This window comes from Chrysochloris asiatica, unplaced genomic scaffold (genome assembly GCF_000296735.1).
Source record: "Chrysochloris asiatica unplaced genomic scaffold, ChrAsi1.0 scaffold00222, whole genome shotgun sequence".
Lineage (NCBI taxonomy): Eukaryota > Metazoa > Chordata > Mammalia > Afrosoricida > Chrysochloridae > Chrysochloris > Chrysochloris asiatica.
Window position 1 is genome coordinate 1,740,246 of NW_006408740.1, and position 17,362 is coordinate 1,757,607.

The following is a 17,362-nucleotide window of genomic DNA, read 5'->3' on the forward strand; positions in this document are numbered from 1 at the left end:
TTTTTTACAATGAATGCAATACCATTCCTCTTCAATTTGTCATTCCTGGCATAGTAAATCATGTGGTTGTCAGATTCGAAATGGCCAATACCAGTCTATTTCAGCTCACTAATGCCTAAGATATCTATGTTAATGCGTTCCATTTCATTTTTAACAATTTCTAATTTTCCTAGATTTACACTTCATACATTCCATGTTCCGATTTTCAGTGGATGTTCACAGCGGTTTCTCTTCATTTTGAGTTGTGCCCCATCAGCAAATGAAGGTCCTGCGGGCTTTTCTCTATTTGTGTTATCATAGTCAACTCTACTTTGAGGAGGCAGCTCTTCCCCAGTCGCATTTTGAGTGCCTTCCAACCTGAGGGGCTCATTTTTGGCACTGTATCTGACAGTGTTTCTCTGCTATTCATAACGTTTTTAGGATACACTATTTTAAAAGGGTCTCGCCCACCTCCTCAATTAACCATTGATAAGTGACAAACTCTACTCTTTCCAAACTACATGGAAATTTTTATTTTAACAATCTTACTCAAAAATATGGAGGATGGGAATTAAGGGGCTTTTGTTACAGTTAAGAGATCAGACTTCTCTCCCATTTTTTTACTTGAACTGCGAAGGTACAAAAGAGAAATAGCTAGGATGTGAATGAGATATGGCATTAGGTTCTGGAACCAAATACATACTGGCTCTTCCACAAGGCCGCCGACTCTCTCACCATTGAAGATCATTTCTTTAACATCCAGTGTCTCATCAATGACCTGGAAAAGACATGAAAATGCCAGAGAAAGCTTGAGTATAAGTATAAATGCTTCTTTTCCACTTTACTTATACCTTCTGGGCTTGAACTCGCCAGTCAGAGTTCCAACATGTTTGCCCACATCCACTCCCCAGATACCTAAGTAGAATGGCAAGAACAGCTGTGAGATTACTGTGCATCAGCTGACCCTGTAAGGGTTCCACATGCATCCCATTCTAGGTAGCTGCTTCACAGCAATATTTCAGGGCAGAGTACCAAGAAGCCAAGTGGAAATATCAAATTCAGTTGAGGATAATCCAGAATATAAATGATGAAAAATGCTACAAGAACAATGGATAATTGTTACTGTGTCAATTTGGACTCATCGGGATGGTGTAGAACTACCCCAGAGGGTTTCCTAGGCTATAATTGTTATAGAAGCAGGTCAGCAGATCACTAGATCTTTTCTCCCACAGACTGGCTGATGAATTTAAACCTCTGACCTCTAGGCTGGCAGCGGAGCGCTTTATCTACTGCACCACCAGAACATCTTTAAGTGATAATAGGAGGTTATCAACTTAAGGCAGTATAAGAACCAAATCCAACTCTAGCCCATTTCCAAGTTATGACATCTCTAATCACTTCAAAATGGTCACTAGCACTTTATTATATTTTCAGTTACAACGGTATTTTCCTACTATATAGAAGACATGCGCTACTGCTGAAAAGGTTTTCATTCCTTCTCATAGTTAGATTCTAAACAATACAGCATACCTGTGGGAGCAGTTTGAGCCTACCGATCTGCCATAATATAGACATTCTCTAGAAAGCATCTAAGATAACGCCACTCTAATATACTCTCAAAAACGAAAAGTCCAGGGCAGAAAAGAGAAGTGGCTTACCATATTCTCGTCCACTTGGTTCTTACTGTTAATCACTTTCTCTTCAGCACCTATCAGTCCTCCTTCCTGCTCTCCCACTCCAGATCCTGTGTAAACGGAGATCACACCTGAGTTTCCAGAGATGGACTGAGACCCAGTACTCCTTTCACAGAAGCCATCAGCTCACTTTCCTCAGGGCCAGGGAGGTGATCAATACGCTACTTGGCTCTCACATTGCTGGCGATGCACTGTGTTCTATATACTGATGCAGGCATTGTCCAGAGGACCAATTTGTATAATGGAGGAGGTGGGTGTGGATGTATCTCTCATTTGAAAAAAATGGAAGGCAAGGATCCTCAGACAATGTCTGCTGTCAAAAGAAGCTGTGGCCAAAGGCATTCTAGTGTAAAGAAATATGTCACCCCCGTATGTGACATCACTTGTACCTTACAGTTTACTCTTTCAACCACCTGGGTTCCTTCTGAATGGGTAACTAAACTTTTACCAGCAATGAATCTGCAAATTTGCCTTGAGCATCTTAGTTTACCCCACAAGCAGTTCTGTCTGCCTGCGACACCCTCCCTTACCATAAGCACCTTATTTGTTGTTCAAGTTTCCATTTCTATTGAAAGACATTTCTAGGCTTCAGAACTTACAACCACAGTTTATAATTACGGATTTTCTTCTGTGTCTCCTACCAGATGCAACACTCGCAGAAACTAACAAAGTATCTAGATCACAGGTGTTCCCCTACTAAATGGTTATCACACAATGATATGAAGGAAGGAAGCATTCCATAAAATGGGAGAATGTTAATAATGGAGAGTGAAAGGCACCTTTCTATAAACAGAATAAGAGCAGTAGCGCTACTCTTGAGCCCTCATCACTTGTGTGTGACACTTCAAGTGATGGTATCTACTACGTAACGTAGCTGAGGCCAGCATCTTCCCAGGGAAAGGAAAAGGGAGAAGCATTCTTTATTTTTACCACCAAAGTATGTGAGTTCTTGTTTATCAGTAACAGCAAATACACAGAGCTCTATATAAATGTCTGTAATGTGTGCCTTTTATAAATAAATAAACCTAATAACATACTTGCATTCTACGGTAACTACCTGCAAATGGGTAAAATTCCAAAATGAGTATAAATAATCATGAGCTTGTCAGACACAGACAATGACCCAACCATACAAAGCGTTCTGTTTTGCAGCTCAATGTGTTCAAACATCTACCATAATGGCTGAGCTTGCAGGCTGGCTGTGATGCGGTGAATTCTTCAATATGCCTTTTCCAGACACAGTCTTTGTAACTTCTACCAGATGTCTTTCGTGATTGGTACGGGTAAGAGAAAGGTGGGAGGAGACACTGATAGGGTTTATATGAGTCTACTGTGAGTGACTGGTTAACAAGGTTAATTGTGACTGCAAACACTTGGAAATCTAATGTGTGTACAAAATGAGCCATCTCATAAACAACAAGTCTGAGATTATTGGCAAGTTGCTACCAATAAAAAAGAACCAAAGTGGAGGGCATCATTTGGAACCTGAGATCTCTGAGCATCGAACTTCCTGGATGCAGGAACTAGGAGTAGCAGCTAAGAAGTGGCAGAAGTAGAACCAAAAACCAGAACATAAGACAGAGCAGTGGACTCCTGGCGTGGCGCTGCAGGATCACACTGGGTCATGAATCACAAGATCGGCAGTTAAAATCTACGAGCTGCTCCACGGAAACCATATACAGGGTCAGAACCATCTATAGGGGCAAGATCCTACTAATGGTTAAAGTATTCTAATTAATAACAATTGTAGTGTTAAATCCTTTTTAGTTATAAACATTTCAAATATGTTTGCAAAGGAATGCTAAAACATTGATTTCCAACAAGTAGCACACCTAAGTAGAACAAAATAAAATATTTGCATGTAAGTGTTTAGAATATTTAAACCACGTTTTAATGAGAACAAACTTGTGGCAAAAATAAGACTACTACTAGTACAAAATCAGGTTACACAGCCAAAGGTGGGTTCATAAAATACAAACAAAGAATCAAGAAACAACTGATCATCACAATGATTCTAGAGATTATAGACCAACAGCTTTGGAGACTTCAGCAGTCGACACAGCATTTTTTTAGCAACAGAATAGTATGGGCTTTGAAGACAGAGTGAACTGTATTCAAATCCTGGTACCCCGTCTTGTAAACTGAGCAAATCATGATTTTGAACAAATCATGTAATTCTGAGACTTCTTCAGCTATCTAACCTGTGATTTAAAAAAACCTACCCACAGGAATCGTTATGGGGCTAAATGAGAGCAAGTATGGAAAGCATTGTACTTTGCGTACTGTTATTTATTTTTTGTTTAAACTGAAGACTTGCTGCAAGAATTCACTAATGTCAACTTGTTTCATTTATCAGCTTCTAATGTTATGGGGAACACTACAAACCAGGGGCTATTAGACAAATAGTGAAGACAAAGAACAAGTAGTAATTTAAAAAGATGTAAGTGGGAGTAACAAAGAAAAAGAAGAGTAAAATAAAAAGATTCTCCATTTAACTGTAAATTTAGCTTATTTTTATTACAACCTGTTTAAAATGGATATTTAAAAAACTCTATCCAGATTAAAAGGATTTCAAAAAACAACTACTTTGTTGCTCTGTATTCTCTAGACATCCCCAGAGGAATGCCGAGGATGCCGGCACTACAACACCGTAAAACCCACCATTCCAAGTTCTAGATAGAGGTCAGGCCAACATGGTAGCTAGCTACATGGAGTTTAGTAAAGTATCGCTGGTAGCTTTACTACATGAAGTTTAGTCAAGTATCGCTGGCTCTCCTCACAGCCATGTTCAAAAAATGACATGGAAAAAACCAGGTAATGGTATGAAACATAAAATGAGACTTCCAACACACTGAGAAAGTGAAAAGGGATGAAGATCTTAAAGGGAACATCTTTGAAAAACCAACCTTTCTTCACTGGGTGGTACAACTCCGGTTGAGAGTCTAGCAGAAAGAAAAACAATAAAAACAAAATAGCACAAAAGGAGATTAAGAAAGAAAACGGTTTCTTTCAAAAATTCCAATCTTAGAATTTCTCTACAATGTGCACAAAAAATGTTCTTCCTTAAAAGCCACGGCTGAAATATCCCAGAAACCAACCAGCAGTAAAATCTAAACCTAATCACTGGGAGGTAATCTGATAAAACGGAAAGGAGGAGGTCTGTCTTGGACCTTTGAGAAGATTTCCAAATTATTTAGCTTAGTCCATCATATTATTTTTCCTAGGAAAAACAAACATTGAAGTTGGCCATTCCTGTGGCTTGTGGACAGGTTCTTTCATGATGTCCAGTATTCCTCTAGCCACTTGACAGCCCAGGAAGGCTTGGGTTTTGGAAGAATGGGTTCAGGCACTGAGTGGTAGATCTTCACCTATCAGGAATGTCTTCAGATCCCCTGCTGTTATTGGAGGGAGGACTGACTGCCCATTCCGCACCTGAGGGAACTAGGTTAGAAGACATTTCTGCTCTGACCTAAAGACCAGGCCCTCTCTCATGCAGTGCCCTCCTCCTTCCTCAGGCCTCGGATCCAGCATTGTACCTGGTCAGACATGTGGGCTCTACAGCAGCTGCATGATCTAATGGCTCAAGGTCAAATCTGATCGTTATATGACCTTGGGCCAAGTCACTTAACTCGTGTGTCTTTAGAATTCAAACACATACAGTGCCTCCCTTAGAGAGAATTTTTGAGAACTAAGCCTTGCACGACCCCATTATTTTCCACTTTAAAGTTTCTGTTAATAACATGTTTCCATTGATGGAAAGCATGCAGAAGAATTATTTCTGAAATTGTGTTATGCTCTGTGGATTTTCATACATATTACAGGATATATGTGTCTCTGGACTTGCACTGCCTTTTAGATTCCTTGACAGGTGCATATAGTTTAGATAGCCTGGAAATACAGTAGCCGCATGAACACGGAATCATTGAGAGAAAAGCAAATTTCAAATAATGCACAGGAACCTGGAAATATATTTACAAAGCTAATCTTCCAATTAAAAATCCCAAGACACAAAAGCTTTGCAAAAATCACACTTCCAGGATGTAGCACCCCAGACAACATTATTAGCCTGTAATTTATGGCAGCATCTCAAACAGAATAGGGGTCCCTCCTGATGACTGTATTCACTGTTGGTGAGAAAGCAGCTCAACACACCCAGAGGAGGAAAAGTTTAGGTAGGTGCTACATGGATCATAAAACGACTAAAGGAGAGCAAACACCTAAAATGCTGACCCAAAGATGGGATACTGTGAGTTGACAGCTGTGTGTCATTATTTCTATCAGTACCACCACCATCAGCAGCAGAGAATTTGATGACATGCACTGGTCTGAGGGCCCCAGGCTCAGTAGCTTGTTTATTTCTGGTGCAGACTCAGAACTTTCAGATTATCACGAGCCAACAAGCGAATAGAGGATATGATGCCTAACTAGGCATCAGAGTACAGAGCTTCTATCCTAACCTTAAACAGAGATGTGACTAGGTGAGTCACTTACCCTCTTTATCCTCTCCACTCCCTAGTTCCGAAATTCATTCCAAAAGACAACACAATATAAAGGGAAAGTGCTATATAAGTCACAAAGCAGAAGGCATCATCATACACGCTGAGCTAGCTTACGGCTAAGACAAATCATAGGCTTTAAGCAAGCCATCCATGAAATGGAAGAAATACTACTATGCCTGTGATCTGAAAGCAGCCAGCACACTGTTCACACATAGTAGGTGCTCAATATATCTACTTCTCCCTCCCTTGCTAATTCTCACCAGGGAAATTCAACCCACTTTCAAAAATGGAGTTCCCCTTTCTACATGCACCTCTCCCTCCCCCACCTGACATGATGTCATCAGCCATACACACCTTCATTCTCAGGTAAGGACGGGAAGGGGTGGAAGGGGTGGAATGGTGGGATCTCATCACTCTCCTCGGAGCTCACCCGGACGTCTACAGGGCTCTCAGAGATGGAGGCAGTGAACTGGTCCATGTCGGCACGCTGTTCCTGAAGTAGCTCATCTGACAAAGACAAACAGCAGGAAACAATGATTTCAGAAGGATCCAGTTTTTAGGTACCGGTCCAAAGAGCTTCATTCATGTCACTATAGAGGGAGATCTGCAGAGAGGGTTGCAAGGTAACTTCCTCCTCTAGGAGTACCTTTCCTGAATCTGCAGCAACACACTGAGAAGTCAAGGGCTCCTCCTGAGTAGCCCCTTGTGTCAATCATCTGGTGCAGCTGTCCTAGAAATGCCACAAGTGGATAGCTTAAACCAACGGAAAGTTACTCTCTCACAGTTTAAGAGGCTAGAAGTCTGAATTCAGGGCAACACATCTCGGGGAAAAATGTCTCTTCTCTGTTGACTCTGAAGCAATATTCTTGTCACCTTTCAACATCTGTGAGGCTGGTGTTTCTTAATGATCCCCATGTGTCTAGCATCTATCTTACCCTTGGCCAAGGAGGTTCTCTGTGCAGGGACCCCAGGTCTGAAAGACATGCTCCACTCCTGGCTATTCTTTTTGGTGGCATCTCCTTCTTTGCTTGCTTCTTACTGCTTTATCTCTAGTAGGGCAGTCACTTATGATCCTGCCCATCCTCATCAAACCTCATGAATGTAACAAACGTAACCTAATCCTGCCTTATTGACATAGTGGGTAGCTCATTCCCAAATGGGGCCATAACCACAAACAGAGAGGCTAAGGTTTGCAACACATTACAAAATGGAGGGCAACCACATAACACTGAAATTATGACCTAGCCAGGTTGACACATATTTTGGGGAGACACAGTTCAATCCATGACATTTTACTGTTTGGTCCCAAAAAACTTCATACCCTTGCCTCATGTAAACTATTTACCCCATCATATCATCCCAAATTCAAGACCACAATCTCAACTTATGAAAAATCCCTCCTAATCTTGGAGCCTATAAAATTTAGAATACAATTTATCTGCTTCAAAAGTACAATGGTAGAACAGGCACAAGGTAGACATTTCTACTATAAATGGAAAGAAGAGACACCAAGCACCAAGCAACTATAAAAGCCTAGCAAAGCTAGACCATCTGGGAAGTGGCCTTGTCCTCCAGACTCTGGGTGTTGGCCACACTCTGTATTCTGGGTGGAAACTCCTTGGCCCTGGGCTTCAGCTTTGCCTTTCAGGCCTACGGGGACTCTGTTCCCTTGGATATGGACTGTAGCATTCTCTCAGTAAGAAGGACTGGTGGTGTTTTGGGGTGTCTGGCTGCTAACCACAAAGGCGGTGGCACAAATCCACCAGCTGCTCTACGGGAGAAAGATGAGACTGTCTGCTCCTATAAAGAATCATGGTCTCAGAAACCGTAAGGAGGAGCAGTTGTACTGTCTTTTGTTCACTTAGGTGTTGGCATTTACTTAATGACAGTAGGTTTTCTTGTTTATTCTTCCACTCCCTTGACCTGTTCTTCTGCCCCTCAACTTTGTACAGTGACTCCAGCCCTATCCCTCTGGCATTCATGAATGGTAGCTTCACAAGAGAATTTCTGGTGAAGATCTGACTTTGAAACTTAGGAAGTTGAGGCTCCACACTTAGAAATTTACTCAGTTCTGCTTCCTTCAATCAGTCCTGCTGACCTCAGAGCTGCTCCACAGATGGTCCTTTTCTTTTTCTTAGAGGACATTAGATGTAGCTCCTTTGGCCTCTTTCCTGCCTGTAGAATTCCAAGAGGCAGACAGCGTTCTCCCCTCTCATTCTTTTTCTATCCCCTTAAGTGTTACAGACTTAATCTCTGTAACAAAACATGTGTAGCCACATCCCTGGTGAAAATTGTTTGCATTTTACATAGTTCATTTGTAAGTTCATCTCTTTCCTCTAGCATTTTACTCTAAGTGGCAAGGAGAAAACACTTTTTAGATCTTGCTTAGAAATCTCATTAGCCAGATAGGCAAGGGCATTACTTAAAAGTTCTACCCTCTACCAAACATTTTAACATAGTTCAGACAAGTTCTTTGCCTCTGTGTAAACAGTTTTATCTGTCTTCCACCATCCAATCACATCTTCATTTTGATTTAAACCATAACCAGGACCACATTTAAAATCCACATTTCTTACAACATACGGTTGTTGACAACCTATGTATTCTTTAATACAGTAGCAGCTTCTTCTATAGCCCTCTTCACTTTCACCTGTAACACCCATAATGCCATAAACTTTCTCTTCAAGGCCACCTAGGCTTTCACTGTTGAGGAGCTCTGGTGGCGGTGTGGGCTAGGCATTGGACTGCACCTTAAAACTGTTCTAGCCACCACCACCAACTCCAAAAGTGCTTCCACAGTTAGGTATTTCTTAGGGCAGCATCCGTTCTTCTAGTACCAAATTCCAACTTTGTTCTCTAGTGTTGTTGTAACAGAAATACCACAAGTCAGTGGCTTAAAAAACAAATTCATTTTCTCAGTTTAGAGGCTAGGGTGCTGCAAGGAGGTTTTCTCTACTGGCTCCAGGAGGAGGTCCTTGGTCATCTTTCAGCAGGTGTGTGCTGGCTTTTCTTAGAGCTCTCCATGTGTCTTGGCATCATCTTCCGCTGGGATCTAGAAGGTTCTCAGTTAAAGGGCCCTGGGCCTAAAGGACACACTCTACTCCTGGCTCTTCTCTCTTGGTGATACTGAGGTCCCTCCTCTGCTGCACCTCTACTTTACCTCTTACAGAGCAATGACTCAGGATAGTCATCATCCTAATGCTCCCATTACCATAACATACTCCTCCCTATTAACATGATGGACAGCTGTGGTCTAGTGAATTATCCAATGTCTTTTCTACCCATAGTCTGTAACACCTACCAAACATTTCTGAACTGCTGGGTCTGGAAAAGAGTATGTGGGAGAAGACACTGATGGAATAACATGATTCATCCAGTTCTCTGGATGTCAGTAGAATTGATTATTATTTCATGTAAACACTTGAAACTCTAGCATGGGTATAAAATGAATCATCTCAGAAGCGCTGGTGGGGTGGGGGGGTCCTTTGGAACCTGAGACCCCTGCTCTTTGAACCTTGACCCAAGCACAGAAAGCTGTGACATTAGAGGAGTAGGAGCAGAAACAAGAACCAGAGCACAAGACAGAGCAGTGGAGTTTCCAGTCCATCAAGGAGGTAAAGCTGAGTGACCCTGGGCAGCAAGGTTGGGTGTAGAGTGGGGAGAGCCTCCAGAAACTAAAGCTGAGGAGCCAGATTTGCTGACCCACAGACCTAGGGCCGAGTGCATTCTGAATGAGACTCGTGGTAGAATGGTGCATTTATCAACAGCTGACTGGTACAACTGTGCCCTGAGCATTTCTGACCCCAAACTGCAACCTGTTAACCTCCCTGATAAACCCGATAAAACCGTGAGTATGGAATCAGAGTTCTGTGTGGCCACTGCAAAGGACTGTTGAACCCAACAGAGAAGGAGAGAGAGTGCTATGGAGGAATGGTTGGTGCCATGTATTTTTGCAACATAACTACAGGCAGAGGCTAGGATTTCAAACACATTACAAAATGGAGGACAATTAGATGACAAAACACAGGGCAACTAACACAATATGAAAATCACAACCTAGTCAAGTTGACACATTTTGTGGGGGACAAAGTCTAGTCCATTATCTACAGTAGCCTCTGGTTAAGTGGTCTCATTCAATGCCAAAGTGTAAGTACTATCCATATACCATGACTCCCAAACCTGGATCTGTACCTACTGCCTTGACTTCTGACTCATCTATACCAGCCTATACTTTACATTCCTATTTAGTGTCTAATGGTACTTTCAACTTAACGTGAGTATCAGTGAAATTTTGGCATCACCATCCACCCAGAGGCTCAAGATTAAAGTTTAAGAACTATCCTTGATGCTTTCTTGCCCCACCCCTGCCCCACACCCATGCTCCCCTTCTTCTGGAAGATCCCTCACATTCCTGCAACTCCTGGATCACATTACCATCAGCTCTTTCCTAGATTTAAAAAATCACTTCCGGGCTGATGGCCAACTCTCCACAGAGCAGCCAAGTGCTGCTTTAAAGCTCTCATCACTTTCCAGCTTACAATCTTTTAACGGCATCCTGTTACCTGAAAATAAAGTCTAAACGCCTTGATTTGTGCATCAATCTCTCTTCGTGATTTGACCCCAGACTGTTTCTTTGGCCTCATTTCTCCCTCGCTGTTCTAGACACACTGACCTACTCAAATATGCCAGCATGATTGAAATGTCAGGTCTTTTGTAGTGGCTGCTTCCTCTGTTAACAGTGGGCTCCCCTTCATGGTCTTTGCAGGGACTGCTCCTGCCCATCACTCAGCTCCTGGATTATCATTCCCTGACCACCAGCCACTCCCCATCGTCTCACCCTATTTTTAATTCGACATAGCACTTGTCACCACCTGATACTTGTTTTCCTGTCTGCCCCCCTCCTAAATAATGAATTTCATAAGACACTGTCCACTTGTCTGCCATTTTACACTGTGATGCAGAGCCAACCCAATAAATATTTGATGGATAAATGAAGATAAAAACCCAAAGAGGGAGAAGAAATGAGAATGTGTGTAAAACAAGAGTGCTCTGAAATATATCAGCAATTAAAGGGGAAAGATGGTAACAGGAAAGCTCTGAGGCTCTTGCAATTCCACACCCTAGATTTTCTTCCGGTAATAGCGTGTGAGGTCACAAGGCTGTGTGGCTCACCGCCAGTACATCTGTCCTAGCTATTTCCTCGACCTTGCTTATGAAATGGTGGCTTATGAGTGCCCAACCTTACCGGCCGTCCTTATTCCTGTGTTCTCTAATCTTGGCCTGCCCTTACCATTACCACGGGTGAGAAGTCCCACCTGACCTTGACACAGATATAACAGTCAGGACACCCACCAATTTCCTCTTGAATTTCTTGGGCTACGTAAGGAACTTTGTAGAGCAGGGAAAGGCTTTGGTTCCGTCTTTCTTCAATCACATGGAGATGTGTCATCACCTAGAAGTAGAGTTAGGAGAGAGTCCTCATCACTGAAAATGACCAGGCCAGCAGGGAAGGGCAGTCCCATATACTTCCAGAGCAGCTGGTCAGATAAAATATGCCATGTTATAACTGTTGTTGTTGTTAAGTGTAATTGAGTCAGTTCTGACTCATAGAGACTCTGCATAGGCATTTCAAGGAGCGGTCGGTGAGTCTGAACCACCGAACTTCAGGTTCACACCGACCTTGTGGTCCAGTGCTTATCCTACAGTGCCACACCAGCCATATTATAATTGTTGTTGTTAAGTGCCCTCAAGTCAGTTCTGATGCACCTCTATAGGGTTTCCAAGAAGCAGCTGATGGATTTGAACTGCCTGTGGTTCACAGTCCAGTATTGGTCCTACAACCCCACACCAGGAATCCATGTTATAACTACCAACCACTAAAATTTCCTGGTGGAGTCCTGGTGTGGTGTTGTAGAATAAGCACTAGACCACAAAGGTGGCTTGAATCGCAAGGCTGGTGATTCAAACTCACCAGTTGTTCATCGGGAACGCTGTACAGGGTTGCTATGAGTCGGCACTTAACAAAAACAACAACAAAGTGTCCCAGAGTTCTGGTGTGGCACAGTATAAGCACTGGAAATGCTAACTGCAAGGTTCAAACCCACCAACTGCTTCTTGGAAACCCTGTGCAGGGTCACTATGAGTCAGACCCAACTCAATGGCACTATAACAACAATAACAAAGTGTCCTGAAGTGGTGCTGTTAACCACAGGTTGATGGTTTGAACCCACCAGCCATTCCTTGAAAACTTGATACAGAGTCACTATGAGTGAGAACTAACCCGACAGCACTTCACCACAACAACAACATTTAAGAATCGGTTCAGTGCTGGTAACACACCTAGGTGACTGGAGGATCGGTTCAGAGTACCCCAAGCTAAGAGAACATCTAATAAAATAATGATCATGCTGTTGTGAAGTGCTGTAGAGTTGGTTCTGACCTATGGGATCCTGTGAAGCATTTCCGAGGAGCAGCTGGTGAGCTTGAATCACCAACCTTGCGGATCAAACCGACTTTGCAGTCCAGTGTATTAACCCACTGCACCACACCAGGACTACTAATAATCAATAGTAATTTTTTACAGACAGCGACGGCTCATAGGATAAGCACTGAACTGTGAAACTGGACTGTTTGAGCCCACCAGTCACTCTGCAGGAGAAAAATGAGGCTTTCAGCTCCCCCAAAGAGGAAGAGCCTCGGAAACTCTATATAGGGTCAGTTTCAACTCATAATGACTCTGTATAGGGTTTCCAAGGAACAGCTGATGGGTTTGAATTGCCAACCTTGTGGTTTGCAATCCAGTGCTTATCCTATAGCCCACACAACTATATACTATATGGTTCTTCAAAAGAACCCTGTGCCATGGAGGGGATTGTAATCACTGCAATGAAACAAAATACAATTGAATGAGTGCAAAACTGATGTTCTGCCATGTTAACTATCACTGAATTCACCATAAAAGCTTTAAAAAAAAAGAGACCCTGGTTAATAACCAAAGCAATAAAAAAAAAAAAAAAAGATTGGAAGAAGTGCATTTTTTTCTGGATTTTACTTAATGAAGCATCAGCTAAAAATAGTTGAGGTGAATAGCAGAGCTTACTCATACTTAAGTAAATCACTTTATTCTTTCAAAAAATCATCCTTAGAAGTTTATAAACCTGCTTTTAAGCAGGGTGCAATAAAGCAAAGACCGATCTACCAATCTGTCTTCCAGAGTTTGAAGGTTATTCTCGCTCTTTTAAAAAAAGAGAAAGTATGGCCCATCATTTGAGGAGCCCTGGTGATGCATTAGTCAGGTACTTAGCTGTTAACACAGAGATGGACAGTTTGAACCCACCAGTGATCACCCCCCTAAAGATCTCAGCCTAGGAAGCCCTCCCTGTGGGGTAATTCAACTCTGTCCTATAAGCTTGCTGACTCAGTGCACATGACTGGCCACTTGTTTTTAAAGGTTTTAAAGGTAACACCAGAAAGTCCACTGGGCAAATATCCATCCCCAGACACATTTGCTGTAGTTCATCCAAGGTATTCAAAAACTAAGTGGTTTCTGACTTGTTAAACTTGCAGCTACTGACCTTTTCCTAAAGAGGGAGCTTTAAGCCTATGTATTCAATTCTGTGACATTGAAGCCATTCATGCGAAGGGTCAGAATGGAAAAACTTAAGAGGCGAGATGCTTTTATTATACATTGATGGCTCCCTGACCTTTAAAAGCAAAGATGAAAGCAATTTAATTTTATATTTGCCATTCTGCCAATCAGGTAAATTGATGAGAAAGCACAAGAGTGCCCGTGAGGGAAAAAATGCAAATGAAATCAAAATCTACCATCTGCAGCTTAGCATGTATTGGCACATGCTATGTTTCTTCAAATTAATTAAACAGCTATTTGAGAGGGGGTGGTTCAAATTCCCACAGAAAGCCAAGAATCACAGGGAGAAATACTAGAAATTAATATCTTCACAACAAGCCCTTAGCTATAGTTATGTAGGGGTAAAAAGTTCTAAGTCACTCATGTGCAGGTAACCAAATGTGACACACACTGTAATAGATGGAATATATTCAGGTTTTTCTAGTTAAGAGAACAAAAAGGAGAATGGGCAAAACGTTAATAAAGTTCACTTGCTAACCTCCTGTTATTGTTAGGTGCCGTTGTGTCAGTTATGTCAGACTCATAGCAACTGTGTATACTGTTTCCAAAGAGCAACTGTTGGATTTGAACCACTGACCTTGCAGTTAACAGTGCAGTGCTTATCCTATAGTGCCACACCAGGAACTAGCCTCATTAGGTGACAGTAAACATCATACAGCCGAGCTGTATTCCCCACCCTACTCCACCCCTGGGGATTTTCTCACATGGAGGGTTCCCAGGTTCCTTGGTGTGGCCCTTTGATCTTGCTTCCAGCTAACCATTCTCGTTATTAATTAATTAAATATGTGGTCAAAGTCGCTGCACCCTGCCCTTCCTCTCTCAGAATTACAAAACATGAATTTTTTTTCAACATACAACACTATAGTCTAGTTTTTCAACCAAAAGCTTGGAAAATTAAGTTAAAAAAAAAAAAATTAAGTAGAACTGAAAACGCCTACAAAGATGCCTACAATTTTGCACTCAAACTTCCTGAAAGCTTTTCTAGGACTCGGCCTTTTTCCTTATCTTCTCGCCATCTACCCAGTTTTAAATCAGTCCTTAAGCTTCAGGCCCATAGTCTATGGCTTGTAGGAATCCAGGACCTATCTACTTTCTATATTCATCATACTCTTTAGAAGGCCCAACTCTTTCATTATTCTTCAAAACATCTAACTACTAAGGTGATCTCTGTATGTTTAAGGATAACTATGATTCATCTTTATAGTTAATAAAATTAATTCTATGCTAGATTTGGTCAAGGGCCCAGGGATCCAGCTTTGTATCATCAGATGCTAGTAAAGAGTTTGGCACACAGATAGTAAACATAGAAACTTTTGCTCAATAAATGGAGCAATAAATTCAGCTCCAATATTCCTAAGGCATCTAGGAAAGTTACCTTACAAGCATAATACAAAAACAGTAAGAAATTGGAAAAGGGGGAGTTTCTGGAATTATGGGTAAGTATATTGTCAGGAGGGACCAGTCACTGGAAAAGGATATCATGTTTGTTAAGATGGAGGAAGACCCCCAACGAGATGGACTGGCCAAGTGGTAGAATCGATGGACTCAAGCATGGCAACAATAGTGAGGTTGGCTCAGGATAGGGCAGTGTTTCGTTCTGCTGTGCATAAGGTTGCTATGGGTCGGTACCAACAACAAGATCCAGGCTCTGGAGTCCTAGTGTGGCGCTGTAGGATAAGCTCTGGACTGCAAGGTTGGTGGTTCCAACTTACCAATCAGTCCTTGGAAACCCTATACAGGGTCACTACGAGTAGTGCCAGCCCTTAACAAGAACACATCCATGCTTTTAAACACATTCATGTGTACTGGGTTCTACTGTCAACATAACATTACATTTAAAATACGGAAGGAAATAAGATCAGTTATGCTATTGTAAGGTCCTCTAAGAAAACTATGTAATAGCAGAACTACTAAAACCTACTGGTATACAAGGAAGATACAAGTCTTGTACACTAGCCAATTTGAATAAAAGTGTAAAATTAAAGTTGATACGAACAGGCCTCAAAAAGTTCGTGGAAAATGGGACTTGAAAGATCACAGCATTTTTCCATGAACTTTCTGAAGTCCTTTCATACATGGGCATTACTGAAAGGAGAAACAAGGAGCAGAAAAACACATCTCTATTGACTGTAAAATAAAGCCTGGTGCATAATGGGTTAAAATCCAGGAAAATAAAATGGCTCAGCAAAAACTATAATGCAGAAAAGAGACCAATTTTAAAGAACTGCTTAATACAGTTGACTAGGACAAGGATTTTAAGGATTTGTTCTGGTAGTGCCTTAAATCAGAACTGATATAAAAATAGATGCAGAAATCTACTTATCATAATGATACATTCCCAAACTTTCAAAAACTGACTCGTGGTCATCCCAAGTGTTATCAGAGTATAACTGTACTCTGGAAGATAAATATTTAAGGTCTGTCTTCTGAGGCACCGCAGGGTGAGTCTGAAGCACCTTATCTTTTGGTGAGTAGCTGACGATTTACTGAATTGTTTGCACCAACCAGGAACTCCTAAGTAGAAAGTACTTGATATAAAAAAGTACAGAAAAGGTATTTTTAAAATAGCAAAACCAACTCACATGCCAAATGTCTTTGGAAATAAAAAAAAACATCTTCTATAAGCTAATACTAAGCATAACTGTCAGCACCATCTAATCATTAGTCAAAGCAATAGAAATACTCTCAGTGCAGCCATTTCTATGACATCTCTAGTGTACCTGGGATTTCATCTGGGCTGCTTTTTCTGGGTCAACAGCCAACACATGCTGGTAATGACGAATAGTATGTAGGCGGTCTTTGTTCTCAGCACGGACATAACGCCGCAAGGCCTGGAGGATGCGGTGAGGCTGCAGGAGAGAGAGAGCGAGCGAGCAGCTGTTTTAATATCCAGACTAGAGAGTGGAAAATAAGTAGACAAAGTTTTAAAAACCCCACTAAAGAGTATAAAAGCTCATAGAGGCACAAGAATAAAAGTACATTCAAACTTTTGAACATTCAAAAGTTCTTAATTCACTAAGTAACGAGAAGCTACTTTCTAGGTAAAATACCAAAAACTAAGTTGCAAAGTTATACTGGCTCCTTAACAAATAGTAATTTTCAGAATTTCTAGCTCACTGCCCTCTTTTCTTAGCTCAGTATCTGAGAAAAGTTTTAGGTAGTTTCTTGGCAGCCAGAAAAGACTTAACTGACTTAACAAAAGGCCTTTTCCAACACTCTCTCATCTCCCAAAGCAAGCACAGGATAAAGTTAAGAAATTTAAAAAAAAAAAAAAGTTTGTGATCACTAGCATAAAGTTTCAATATGAATTGCATTAACTCTTTCATAATGTACTTAGAAAGTAACTGGTTTAAATGCCTCTGTCCACTGAAGATGTGATTGTATTCTTTGAAAATAAGGCTAGCAGAAAGAAAAATTCAATAATTGAATAATTAACAACCAATATCTTGAGGCTAAGATACTTTCACATGGCAGGTGGTATTTTTAGATATACGGTGATAAAATGCTAAGCTTACATAAGTAAATTCTAGAACAACATAATA

General features: G+C 41.3%; 1 protein-coding gene across 1 annotated transcript in view; it reads right to left on the bottom strand.

Moving 5' to 3' along the window:
- Positions 1-550: 550 nt before the first annotated feature.
- The window catches only part of APLP2 (amyloid beta (A4) precursor-like protein 2), a 42,484-nt gene continuing 25,672 nt past the window's right edge, over positions 551-17,362 (bottom strand). Inside the window, exons 10-15 of the mRNA XM_006873084.1 lie at positions 16,541-16,669; positions 11,525-11,624; positions 6,527-6,679; positions 4,580-4,615; positions 1,638-1,723; positions 551-757 (exon numbers count right to left, since the gene is read on the bottom strand). Of these exons, the coding sequence (XP_006873146.1) occupies positions 551-757; positions 1,638-1,723; positions 4,580-4,615; positions 6,527-6,679; positions 11,525-11,624; positions 16,541-16,669 (711 nt within the window). The remainder of the gene's footprint in view (positions 758-1,637; positions 1,724-4,579; positions 4,616-6,526; positions 6,680-11,524; positions 11,625-16,540; positions 16,670-17,362) is intronic.